At 37.9% G+C, this 14,355-nt stretch overlaps 1 protein-coding gene across 4 annotated transcripts in view; it reads left to right on the top strand.

The window, feature by feature from the left end:
• Positions 1 to 14,128, top strand: part of LOC106176808 (uncharacterized) — a 92,408-nt gene extending 78,280 nt beyond the window's left edge. For all 4 annotated transcript variants that reach the window (XM_087012055.1, XM_087012053.1, XM_087012054.1 and 1 more), the window contains 5 exons: positions 3,018 to 3,343; positions 6,564 to 7,778; positions 8,660 to 8,793; positions 12,721 to 12,860; positions 13,109 to 14,128. In XM_087012055.1, the coding sequence (XP_086868181.1) occupies positions 3,018 to 3,343; positions 6,564 to 7,778; positions 8,660 to 8,793; positions 12,721 to 12,860; positions 13,109 to 13,582 (2,289 nt within the window). In that variant the 3' untranslated portion in view covers positions 13,583 to 14,128. The remainder of the gene's footprint in view (positions 1 to 3,017; positions 3,344 to 6,563; positions 7,779 to 8,659; positions 8,794 to 12,720; positions 12,861 to 13,108) is intronic.
• The last annotated feature ends 227 nt before the right edge of the window (positions 14,129 to 14,355 follow it).

Here is a 14,355-nt window from a genome sequence, read left to right as displayed (position 1 = left end):
GATAACCAAAAATGCCGGTGATCCAAGCGGAGGGTACGCTTTCCTGAAGGTAGCGGCGATGAACGGCGACAATATTTTTCTGAACAGTGAACCTGTATTAGTTACGAAAAGCCCCCTTTTCAACAGGCTTGTTTTATTAATTACTTCATGTCACAAAGTAAATTTATACAGGCAAAACTTTATTCAAGGAAATAGTTTCACGAAATGAACGAGAGTAAAATATAAGTCGGCACAAATATAAGTCATACAATATATAGTCATGTTATGGGCCATGTCGAATTATAATTGCATACCTTGATGCAAATCTTTTCTTCCACCGCGAGTCCCTTTTTTTAATGTATTGTATTACTCATTACCCATTTCATTTGACACTCTCTCTTTTTCTCTCCTTTCCCCTTTCTCTTGTTAGAAGGAGGGTAAATAATTAAGCACTCAATATCTGCATCACCAATCTTCAGAAAAAAATAAGTCAACGAACCAGTGGGCTGATTCACAACATTTGACACAGCAGAATGAATCAAAAGACAGGTAGCACAAATGAATATGCAGATAGCTATAGTGTCACTACATACATAATCAGCTGCACGCGCGATGCTGTTGGACAAAAGGATAGTTCGCTACGGGAGACCGTTTGTTTACATAAGTACTCTAAGGGGGCATGGCTACCCAGGCGACCAGAGGGTTAGGCTAGTTACAATATGCCGTCAACAATCGTTTAGCGACCCTATCATTATACACTCCCTCTATTGTATTTTCCACCGCATTAATCGCAGTGTAATCTTCAAATGATCCACGGGGTAAATATACACATACTTAATACTAGTACGGTAATAGCTATGGTCATCGGCCGGTAAATAGTAATGAACTGCCACAGGCAAATATCACTGCGTGGAATGATATCTCCACCCAAACTCTAAAAAACGTGTCACAGGGTATGCCATGTAGGATGAGGGCGCTGCAAGCGGCTGCTGGAGGTCATACCCGCAATTACTGGCTTTTTATGATTTACTGTAGTGAGTTCTTTAACTGTGTAACATATCACTGTCCGGGGGCTATCATTTTCTTTAATATCTTAGCTTAAAGTTAATTCTGACATCAAACTGTTGATATGGTTTTCTGGGGGTGTTCCTTTCTTCTGAATGGCATCTTATGTCAGATTTGATATCATTGACCAAAATATCTCACAACAGAAGACTGGATGTTTTTTATCACTCAGTGACATAATTTTTTAATGACGCAAGCAATAATGGATGATATATCTTGGTTCTTCATGTATGCAGACAGGAAACACTCACTATCATAAACTGAGACCAGCAAAGAAGTTGCCATTGAAATAGCTAATGTCTGCATGTCCAAGAATATCTTTCCACTCTTTGAGTAGAACATTTCCAACTGAATAATGTTGTATAATAATAAATTGTTGGAACTAATGAAGCTGTGTTGCAGTGTGAAATACATGGATGGAAAAGGATGGATGGTACATGTATATGTATAGGATCTTGTTCAAACATGACTAAGAATGTTTATGATATAATTAAGTTACATACTTAGCAGTTTTCTTTGTCATATTGGGATAATGTATTAAAAACATTGTATTTTGATGTGGCTTTGATCATAAATATTCTATGTCAAGTTTATATTGAACTCCTACACCTTCATACATCATTATATATGATCCGCCACATTTAATTCTTGCACTTCACAGACAAGTACTGCTTTGTTTGTTCCCTGTATATATACTAGTAAATATCCAACATTATTCTGTTGGGCATCTCTTTTCAAAGATAGAAAAAATATTCTGAATAAAACATTTGACAAAATATCTTCATTTCACACTCACTTGTATGTTCTCCAAGGCAACAAAATCAAGCAAGGGGTTGGCAGATGTCTTAGAATTGCTATTTTACCAAGTATCTGTAGGGTTGTGCAATATTTTGAACAGTTTTGTGCAATTATTAAACATAAATATAATTGAAATATATAGTTTTATTATAAGAACATAGTTTCTGGGGCTGACTTATCATTCAAAAGAGGTATTGAACCCCCCAAATCACAAAGCAACCGCCTGCATGTTTATCATGATAAAGGGGGTAGGGGTAAATTCTGATGTGTAGGTGACAACCCTGAGACCCATGTGATTATTGTTTTATACCAAAAAGAAAGGCCAATCATCAAGGATTATTTTGATGTATTAAACATACTATTCAGATATAGCATATTCAGTGTGTGACATAAAATATGGGTCTGCCCTAAACGATTATGAGCAAAAATGGTCTATTTTTTCATTATTTTCTTTAGCTATGATGTTGAAACTGGTTTTATCTTGATATTTGTGGATAAAAATTACAAGAATATATTTCTCTTAGCATTTGGAACATTAAGAAGGGCAAATACCATGAAAAAATGCAAAAAATTGCAAAAAAATCAGTAATTTCGAATATGGCAAACTTCAGAGGGTATGTACAGGGGGGTTAGAGGGGTTTTAAAATTCTAAAAAAAATACTGTTATGTCTTTTATGACCCATTACATAATTTCAGGGGGGTAGTACAAAAAGGTTGGTATTATCATCCCCCCCCCCCCCCCCCCCCCCACTACTATCCATAAGTAATGGCAGTCCTATGGACAACCATTACCATGAACCGAGATCCGTAGGTCCTGGGGGACCTGGATTAATGTTACACCGGTTTCATCAAAGGACAGTTATCCTGTTCTTAGTAAATATTTCCCCGAGGCTGTAGACTTCTTGGAGCTCTGTCACTGTCACCCGCTGGTTAATAATGTCCTCACGATAACTGTCCAGAAGATACCAATTTTATCCAGTAGACAGTATTATCCATAGCATGCCGCTATCCAATTTTAATGAAACGGGGATCTGAAGGTTATATTGACTTCCAGTTGTCTTACAGTTAATAAATCATCATATAATACAATGAAGGAACATTTTTTTTTTAATTATCTGATATTTGTTTCAGAAAATGTCTGCACTGTATGTTTCAATATTTTACTTACGTTTTAGCTTCAAAAGCTGCTGAAAATGCTTGTCGAACATCAGGGCACTGAGGGCACAAACTCATTCGATCCTAGATCCGCCATTTTCGTTTGTAATCGATGGGATTTGGTTCCAAAGGAAGACAGGAAAATGGTGAAGGAAAAAATCATCAAGGATCTTGATAAATGTTGGCCTGGAATCAGTCCAGAGAAGCAGTTGTTCACCATGGCAGCAAAAAAAGCACGGGTCAGCATGGAACTGGGCTACGTAAGTGATGAATATGAAGCTCTACTTAATGGAATCAAGGAGTTGGAGCCAATCAGCTTGCAGAGGCAGATTCTACTGAATTATAAGTGAGTTTTAGAGTTTTAACGTTTCAACAAAAATCTGGCAAGTACCTTAAGACCTCAAGGATACTGAATTAAGTTGTATTTTTGCAACACGGACAAATAATATACATTTGGACGAGTTTTCTACCTGTCCTGACTGGTACGCATGGAAGCCTTTAGGCTCCGCCTACGTTGTCAAGCACCGTTACTAAGGGGGGCGGGATCACACTTGAGCTGCTGAGTATTCGTTCATCGTTAGGCTATCATTACATTCATAATAAAGATCAATCGTAACAGCAAGCAGATTTATAAATTGTAATATTGCCACCCAAAAACCATTTTCAAACTCGCATATTACTTTGTGGCATCGTGGCAGACACATACCCACATTCGGCCATTTCTCGGAGTAATTATTTCTTTGCTTTCTCAATTTTCGCGTCTTGGTGTGTAGAGCGACGTTCACGCACGACCGGTGGCATTGTCCTCTGCTTGCACCTCAAGTCATTTGCTTTTTGTTTGTAGCGCTTCCTTAGACACTTCCTAGACAGTGCACAGTCTCCTACTGCGACAGACACAATTATAGTCAATTACTTCAGTGAAACGGGAATAGGTACTCAGCTGTCAATCAATTCTCAGGGAAGAGCGGCTTTCGTGGGGCGAATAAGTTTGCGTACAAAAAGTAAGATATTCTGGCATCTAGATAGAAACAAACATCCCAATTTTAACACATAATGATGTGTAGACCTTTCTGATCAATAAGATATTAACAGGTAAGGTGGAGGTGCAGTAAATTTGCTGAATTAGCCCAATTACCTGCGTCAAATGGTTTACGAGCGATTTCTCAGCTTTGGAGATTGATGACATAGTCTAAACTTCAACCACCATATCTCAAAATTTAACTGTCAGATTTACATGAAATTTGATGTGGCTGTGTTTCAGTATAATTTCTTTTCAGCTGTATCTTGATTTTTGATTGACCTTTTATTTTTGAAGTTATTTATACTGAAAGTGGAGGGTTCATATATATTTCGTGAAATACATGTTTTATCGAAATAAAATCAAAAGTAAAAATAACAAGAGAAAATCCAAAGTCGGTTTACTGTTTTTTGTGCTAAATTTTAGATAGCTCTTTCAATCGTATTTTTAGGGTTTTTTTGTTTAAGAGAAAAACTTGATTTAAGCAATGAAAACGCTGATACGTCACTCGTGTTACACTGCGACTACAAGCTTTGGAAAATTGTTTTGCTTAAATTAGCTTAAATAAGCTGCATTAGTTTTGGACTTTTTCATTAATATCCTTGAGGCCTTAAAATTACATGTAGACCATGGAATGATATTTGATTTTATCAATATTTGGGACATTCTTATTTTTTGATCACTCGTTCAGTCTTGCTGAGAAAGCCAAAATAACGTAAAACCTATGGCGACGTACATAGGTTTTACGTTATTTAGCTCTACAAATCAGAGACTCAAATGAATAGAACATTCTACCAATGTAGTTACAAAACGGTAGAGACCATGACAATGAAAACATTTTTGTTTTCTTTGCCAATATGCTCTAAAAATAATTTGGCTTTTTTTAACTTTACATTGTGCTATACGCTGTATTTTACTCTCTTAATAATTTTATTTATTCATTAATTTATATTAAGCTTATTTTGTTAATTCTACCCCTGAACATTTTAATGGGTTTTAGATTATAAATAAATATTATTATTAAAGTATAACTGTCATTAAAAAATGATATTTTGATTTATGTTGCGTTGAACAGTAGTTTTTTTAAGTAATTTGCGTACGTTTGATTTCTTAACAGGCTAATGGTTTACACTTTCACACATATACGCTTGTTTATGTAGAGCAGCCTAAGGCTAAGTGGTCTCCCAGCCTGAGGCTGAGTGGTTTCCCAGTCTGAGGCTAAGTGGTCTCCCAGCCTAAGACTAAGTGCTCTCCCAGCCTCATGTAATAACCGGCCGGTGGTTATACACACCTTCTTAGAGTTACTTTTTCACCAATAAGTCAACTGAGACAGGCAGGAATAGTTTTCTGCTACATGATTTATTCAACCGACTGAAGACTCAGGTCTCTTTTACCATCTCTCTCTGTCGTATCTATCCCTTACTCTCTCAGTCTCTCTACTTTTATACATGAACTTAATTTACATTTTAGATTAACTTCTAGGACTGACATGCGACATGCCATGCCTCAAGACCTTAAAATTTAATTGTGGGTACAATTTGCATTAACGAATATGTAGATCACATATATGGAAATTAGCTCTCAATACTATTAATAGTTCACCGCATGCAAACCGTCATGCTTAGATCCATTTGGATATGTAAATGATATGTATTCAAATTTATGTTATCAGCACTAATTAACGGTTTACTACACTCAGGTTAAGTGGTTTTAAAGCCTGAGGCTAAGCAGTCCTCCAGCCTGAGGCTAAGTGGTCTCCCAGCCTGAGGCTAATTGCTCTTCCAGCCTGAAGCTAAGTAGACTCCCAGCCTGTGAACTGTCACGTTTCGTGGTTTAAGTATTCTACCATCATCCCAACCTGTGAACTGTCACCTTTCATGGTTTACATAATCATCCATCATCCCTACCCGTGAACTGTTACCTTTCATTGTTTACGTATTATACCCTCATCCCAGCCCTTGAACTGTCACCTTTCATGGTTTACGTTTTCTAACATCATCCCAGCCCGTGAACTGTCACCTTTCATGGTTTACTTATTTTATCATTATTCCAGCCCGTGGACTGTCACCTTTCATGGTTTACTTATTATACCATCATCCCAGCCCGTGAACTGTCCCCTTTCATGGTTTACTTATTATACCATCATCCCAGCCCGTGAACTGTCACCTTTCATGGTTTACTTATTTTACCATCATCCCAGCCCGAGGACTGCCACCTTTCATGGTTTACTTATTCTATCATCATCCCAGCCCGTGAACTGTCACCTTTCATGGTTTACTTATTATACCATCATCCCAGCCCGTGAACTGTCACCTTTCATGGTTTACTTATTAAACCATCATCCCAGCCCGTGAACTGTCACCTTTCATGGTTTACTTATTCTACCATCATCCCAGCCCGTGAACTGTCACCTTTCATGGTTTACTTATTATACCATCATCCCAGCCCGTGAACTGTCACCTTTCATGGTTTACTTATTTTACCATCATCCCAGCCCGAGGACTGCCACCTTTCATGGTTTACTTATTCTATCATCATCATTTTCAAGCTGGTTGAGACGGTTTGTGACCAGAGTCATGACCACTGCCGAAATGTACGTCTCCAATGCGTCTTTGTCTAAGGAAGACCTGTTGAAGATCCATCTCCAGGTGGAGCAAAAGCTGCAGACCTTACTGGACAACGCTGATTCCGAGATGGAGGAACTCACACAAGACTTAGCAGATAATATAGAATTTACGGCAACTTGTTTGAAAGATCACTTCTGTACAAGTGAGGTAAAACAGGCACTAACGGAGTGGAAATTGCCTGACACCCAAAGTGGATTACTCTTTGAGGACTTTGAGTGGATAATAGAAGAAACCATTAATAAAAAATTAATGTCCATAATTTCAAGTTGGGAGAAAAAGGGGAACTACATGGCTACTGCACTGGAGGCGCAGTTCAAAAAGTTTGCCACGTACTTCCAACTGCTTGAAAGTAAATTGAAGCAGATAGAAGATGATCTGATTGAAAAAACTTATGCATACCCCAGGGGAAATTTGCAGGATATCACAGATGAGTTTCAAATCGATGTGGAAGGATTGAAGGATGATGACGTAGCCAAGACGCCGATCGTGACATTAAAAGAAAAAGTCGCCATTGATCTGTTTGCACCGGTAATTATGTCCGTTGGTTGCGTATCTGGAATCTTTTCGGCAATTCCGATGGCCCTGTTTGGACTTTCCAGTATTAAGAAATGGATACGCCGCAAGAGACAGGCCGAAGTTGTACATCTCTATCGTGCCAACCCGACAGGTTTTCTGACAAAACAAGCAAACAAGATATGTCAAGCTTTCCTGGATTTAGGCCTCTGCAAGGAGTACGTGAAAGGCCGATTTGATGTTGCCTATCACCAACTAGAGATCATGAAAACTCACATTCCAAAGTTAGTAGAAGGTACACAAAAGCTTTTAACTTGCATTCAGGACGATCAGCGTTCCAGAGACAAAATAATTGATACCTACAGACCCCTTGTGGAAACGCTTGGCATTGGCCAGGGATCAACTTTGTATCGCCTGGAGAGATTCTATTTGAAATTCATTGATAGAAAATCATATGGGGTTGAAAGCTTTTCAACCATCCAACCAACTGATTCCATTGTTAGAAGCGGGATCTGGTCGCAGGTCTACCCATTACACCTGAAAGATTCTGGAGCGAAAGTGATGATCAAGGCATATCTGGAAGTTACGGAGGATGATGCTTTAGATGATATTGCAGCTCTGAGGTGAGAAAATGTTTTTTTTTTTTTTTTTTTTTTTGCATGTGCGTTTTTGTTTTTGTTTGTGTGTGCGTTTGTGCCTGAGCATGTGTGCTAAAGTGAGAATCCTGTTTTCATCAGTAATACCGTAGCGAAGCAAGTAGACCATTTTACACTGCTTTGGGTTGATCTTTGTAATAACTTTACATGTCAAAGTCACGTACTCAAACCGCTGCAGAAAGTAAAAGCTTTATTTAAGAAAGCTGGAACAGTTTATTGGCAATGAAATTATTCTAGTTTATATAGATGCACCATTGCAAGTTTTTGAATATTCGCAATGACATCTTTGTGTGGACGTGTCGTAGACGAAGATAAAAAAAAGACATAAGACGTGTTTACTGGTATGTGTTGTAGAATCGTGGTGTTGGATCTGCCGCTCTGAGAAGCATTTATTTTGAGTGTCATCCAAATGCTGAATAATAATAATAATAATAATAATAATAATAATAATAATAATATGTTTTTATCAAAAAGGCCTTCCACTTTTGCTTTAATTATTTGTTTCATTGTTTATTATTATTATTATTATTATTATTATTATTATTATTATTATTATTATTATTATTAATTGTTTATTAAGTAGTTTGCCGGGTATGTTTTTCCATGGTTCTTGTACGATCTGAGTATCATTATTTCCATGAATACATATTAATAGATAAAAATGTTCATTTGGGATACCAGAATACATTACATTTAATCAGCAATAGCTCACACTCTAACTATAACTACGACAAGTCGTAGTACCTTTATTTACCCTTTTAAGTCATTACTTTTTATTACACTGTAGTTCCTTCTCTAAATGGAAAGGCATCCATGATATAATGTTCTTTACGTTTTGTTATTTGCAGATTTTTGGGAAAACCCGGGGAGATATACGTCCCTGCACTAATGGGGAGTTTCAACGACCCGTCTACCAGCCTGCCGTCCCTGGTGTTCAGTGGTACAATCATGAGCTTGCGAAAACGGTGTGACCGCAAAATAGGTCAGTTTGGTTAGAGTATTAACTGGTGCTGTATACCTTCTGTATTGTTCACATAAATTATCAAGAAAACGATTGCTAACGAGATCAACATTATTTGTTAAATGTGCCCTTGCCCGCGATCACCCCATAACAGTAGCTACAATGCCTCTAAACTGCTACATCAGGGTGTGTTTTAATTATAGTCAAAGTCAAGCGATAAATATTTTACAGAGCACCAAATAGTTTAGCAACTTATGATTATCAGACCGAATTTTTAATCCCAAAATATTTTAAACAAGTACACACTGTAATGGCTTAAGAAAAGATATCGAAAATAACAGTGAGTAAAATTATGCCTATCCACCCTGGGCAGTCATATGGCAACTGGCTGCGCGCAGGAAGATATTTAGAACGGAGCGCGTGCGCTGAGATGACGTCGTGGTCGGAAATTTGTCAATTTCGCAACCGTCGAGGAAATTCAAGAATTGTACTCTATTGCCTGGTGAAAAATTAAAACATGGTAGCAGAGTTTACTACGCGTCTCTAAGCGTGCAACTGACCTTTAAGCAAGAAGAAATGAATGACGTAGAACTCGACGAAGTCTGCCAACGGGTCAACTCTGGGCCAAAGCAACACCGAAACATTTTGAGAAATTTCACTGTTTGAGAGAGATATCGAAAGACGTAATTTAATGTTTTTAGTTTTTCGTTGAATGTTGAATTCGGGAGTAGTGTAGCTATACTAGAGATAACGCATTTATGCAACTGAAAATTTAAACCTAACATGATATTTTAACTCATATCTAGATATGCAAAAAAAATCAGGCTGGCAGCTTTTTTTCTCGCACTATAGTCCCACCGCCTACGAGATACAATTTTGCTTCATTATTTCCAAAGTGCTATTTTTGTGTCTGTATTTCACTCATATGTAATGCTCATCTGCGTGTCCATTTGAAACCAAGGGTAAGAGTACATGCTTTTCTACATGTCTGTAAAATGACTGAGCACACTCTCGGCTGTCACCTTGATTGGATAGTACGATTGTCGTAATATCACTAAATGATTTTACGATCATACGCACAATCAAACCGTAAATCCAAATTCCCGCTTTGACGCTTGAGTCGGTCCTCTCCACAAACCGCAGAGGTAGCATTACAAATATCTGTCCAATGGCATGGCTTCTTTTTCGTAAGCCCGGTGTAATGGGAGGTTAGAGAGGACCGACTCAAGCGTCAAAGCGGGAATTTGGATTTACGGTTTGATTGTGCATATGCCATGCACGGAATTAACAAACGAGCGACAGGATGATGAAGCCTGCGGCATTTGCGGTAAGCGTGCCAAGTTTTAGGCCGCTACGATGCCCGGCAGTATTTTATTTCGATTATTATGTTTAAATTTGTGGAATCTTGTTTCACAAGCTTACTCTATTTTATTGTCTCTAGGAGGTATATGGGGACTTAACGACATTCGGCTTGAATGCTTTAACCACTTATTATAGTTTATTTTTGCATTGTATTGGATTAATGTGGCAGTCTAAGGTTGTTCTAGGTGGTTTTCAAGTTAATGCACCCGTTTTTAAAATCATTTAGTGATATTACGATAATCGTTTACTATCCAATCAAGGTGACAGCCGAGCGTGACTGAGCACTATGTTTTTGTTTGATTTTAATAGTCTTATTTCTGTAACTGCCTGCGATATTTTTTATTTTTATTTATTTATTTATTTATTTATTTATTATTCATGCGAAGTACATTTTCCGTTCTTTCTCTATTTTCTCTCTCTCTCTCGCTCTACTAATTATAACGTTACAGGCCACCGCACTTACCTAACCGCACCGTCACATGCCTGTACCACACCCTGCACTGAACAGTTTTCATTCCACAGCGTATATAAGGCCTCCTCCCTATTTCTTTTTGCTCACTTCACTTTCTTACATTTTGACTCACGTAAGTTATGAATGAAAATGAATATTTTTCGTGATATTTTTCCACCCAATATTTTATCCAATATATTATTCATAAAGTACACTAAAAGGAAAGATGTTGAAATGATCACTAAATATCAAATTAATAGCTTTTTCATAGGGGAGTCATTGGGTGGTAAAATACATATTTTTAATTTTGTTTTCATGAAAAAGTTCATCTGCAAACTAACAAAGTGTCAATATATCTTATACTCAAATAAAATAACAATTATTGAGTTTTGTGGGGGTGGGGGTACTTACTCTTATTTTTCTCTTATAATTAACTTAAAAGTAAAATATTTAACTTATTGTAAGCTCATTGTGTGTCATTCTGCAGTAAAATGTTTTATACACACTGTTATTTACATTTAATTTATTTTTCGTTTGAGGTTTTTCACAGATATTCCATTGCCTTGTGATCATTTGGACTAGGCCCCCCTATACGTTTGCCTTATTTGACTACCACTCATAAATATGTGTAAGCTAGACATACACAATGCAGCGATGCTTACAACCACTCAAGTGTTTGACAGCAAGCGTTATACAGTGCATCAGTATTAAGCTGTGCAAAATATGTTTTGAAACGGAAGGAATTCATTTATTATTAAAGTGTCATTGTATACTCATTTAATTACATTCAAATAAAATAAATAACATTTAAATGGAATCAACCAAAAAGGAACGTATTTCATTGTTCTCAAGGTATAAAATGACTAGTTGCTCGCGATGTCCTACACTGTCACCATGGATTTTCAAGGATTACGGCTTTATTTACAACATGTACCATGAAAATTTGTCTCCCCTAAAAGGTGACTCCCCATAACAAAAATCTGACTCCCCAGTCAAAATTTCATAATGAAAATCAGACCCCCCCCCCAAGATAAATTTTGACCCCCACTCCCCCAAAACTCAATCATTGTTATTTTATTTGAGACTTTTATCTTGAAGTATGCATAATGGAGGATATATTGACACTTTGTTAGTTTGCAGGTGAAATTTTTCATGAAAACAAAATTAAAAATATGGGAGGTACACGAAACTCAAATCCATTGGGGGATTCAAGCCATGTCTGGTAGACTGCTACATTCATTCCATGGTAGGTTCTTCATCCGTGTTGCTCTCCACTACACCACCAGGTTGTTGTGCAAACCACTGCCGTTTTGTTATATTATATTTACTTGCATCAAAGGTTTGCTTTATTATAATACTACTATGTGTGTGAATATAAAGCACTTTTACTAAATGTCTACTGTTCTACAGTAGGACCCTAGTTTTCAGACCCTGTGCAATATACACTTTTTCTGTATGCCGAGCGGACTCGGTGTTTCAGGGTTTACGTAGGGTTCCATTTCCTTGTGGATGAGGGTTAATTTGTTTTCAGTATTTTTCGCTACAATTTTTGTTCTGTTATTTATTTATTTATTTCATTTTTCTTTCAGTTTTACGTTTGAATTCAGTAAATTCAATCAGAAAGGGAGAATTCCCTTTTTTTGACTGAGTGCAGCTACAATTTCCAAGGTAGATCTACGGTTTTTATGTCGGTCATCGCAGATGTCGCGAAACGGCATTACCTCCTGACGCGGACTCACTGAAAAGTTTCAAAACGTTTTCCAGCCAGTTGCCTTCTGCCTACGTGGACAGCCGGGCGCATGCTGTTACCGAAGAACCCTACAAATCCCCTGATGATAGCTAGGCTTTTCAATACCCAAAGTTTCAACCATCTCCACCGAGCCCCACCTGAAACAGCGTCAATGAGCTAATAATCTCATCCCTATTCCACCTGTATTTCTTTAGGGTACTTATGAGTTTTAAAAACAGTTTCAGTGACTTAGAAATGAAAAAAAAATAGTGGCTAAATTCATTGCGGTTGCAAAGTGCGTGCTGACGTTTTACTTTGATTTCAAAATGCACTGCAGTTACGAGATGCGTTTGGTTGCAATTCGGTTGCAATGCGGTTCTACACCTACTTTTTTCCTGTGAAATAGGCCTTGTCTCATCAATAGAGGATTGCAAGTGGCGGTTATTCGTCAGTTTGATCCCCCTTCTCCAGCAGCTGATAGACGCGTTGGAGTGGCTTCACCAAAAGGGTTTTGTTCATATGGAGTTGTCCATGGACACGGTTATGGTGAGTATGGAGGTAAAAATGATGCATATATTGTTACTGCTGGGATTCCCCACAGAAGTCTTAAACTACCATGGGTATTTGTTTTCGATGTCAATTTAGAGTTGTCATATGACATAATATATGGGATCTCGATTGGAAACCAGACATATGGACATATACTGTTTTTGCTGTTATATTTTACTATGAACAATTTTATATACCCTTTGTCTGCAAACCAGGAACAATAATAAGGTTTTTTATACATGTAGGTGGATCAGCCGCCGGAGAAACATGGACACATTCAACTCTTTAACATTGGGTGTCCAAGACCGGCGAATATCCCATCAGCTGGACGCCTACAGCCCCTCGGTGCCTGCAGATATTTGCCGCTAGAGGTCCTCCAAGGCGGGGTGTACACACACGAAGGCGACATCTATGGTTTTGGTTTGATAATGTGGGAGCTGTGGAACGGTCAGCAAGTCTACGATGATGCCAGTGACGTCACCGTAGAAGAGTTCACTAACCGTCTCCGAACAGGAGAGGCGGTGCTCTCAGCACTCAGCGATGTTCACGGTGCCAACGCCCAGGGGTTGGAGACCAAGTGGTGGGCGATTATCCAGAAGTGCACCCAACGTCAGCCTGAAGAGCGACTTAATCAGAATCAGATAAAGAGAGAGTTGGAAGCATACGTTAGTAGTATACTTGCCAAGCCAACATTGAAAAAAGGATATGAACCAGTATAACATCAACTGCCGCAAGTAAACTATAAACTGGGATATCAGTGAATCCTGAATATTTCTTGCGTGAAACAAATTTTGAAACCAAATACCACATAAATGTTGGTATAGTTCTGATATCGCTGGCACAGCACTGAAAAAGCTCATTTTCTTGGGTGAGCTTTAATAGGTGTTCCGGAGTGCTTTAAATAACGCAATATATGGCTAATAGACGAGTGTCTATGGTTAAGGGGAATTATGCTTGGCTGGCAACTCAATGATAACCAGTTCTTCGTTTTGATAGCCACTTAGTTTAATACCTGCTGCTTCCTTTGAACATGCAAAAGCAAAACATATGTTGTTGAATTGTTTCGTGAACAATGTAAAATAATTTTGAATAATTATTCTGTACTTATGTTAAAATTTTATGCATTGATCAGATTATTTTAATTGCAATTTACCAATCTGTGATGAATTTCGCTCCAACATTGGAGACCAACCGTCGCAGCCAATTTTACGATTTGCGCAGCAGATGACGTCAAACAAGTCTTGGATTCGAGCTAGAATTTACAAGGCAAACTTCTTTAGAAATTGGGCAATGGAGCGTATTTCGTTAAATTTGGTGTTGTAGTGTGTTGGTAAATAGTTTACCCTGTGCCGTTGAATACAGTGCAGCTCCTGTGAAGGATATTGTCACCCTTCGCCCAAAACTCCTTTGTTGCTTACATACATTCTTTTGGGTAATAGATAAACCCTCAGTGCTTACACACGTCGTCTTACATATGAAGTCATAATAGCGA

This window comes from Lingula anatina, chromosome 4, assembly GCF_051362555.1.
Source record: "Lingula anatina isolate TDL-2025a chromosome 4, LinAna3.0, whole genome shotgun sequence".
NCBI lineage: Eukaryota > Metazoa > Brachiopoda > Lingulata > Lingulida > Lingulidae > Lingula > Lingula anatina.
The sequence above is the reverse complement of the archived record's forward strand: the minus strand, read 5'-3'. Positions and strand labels throughout refer to the sequence as shown.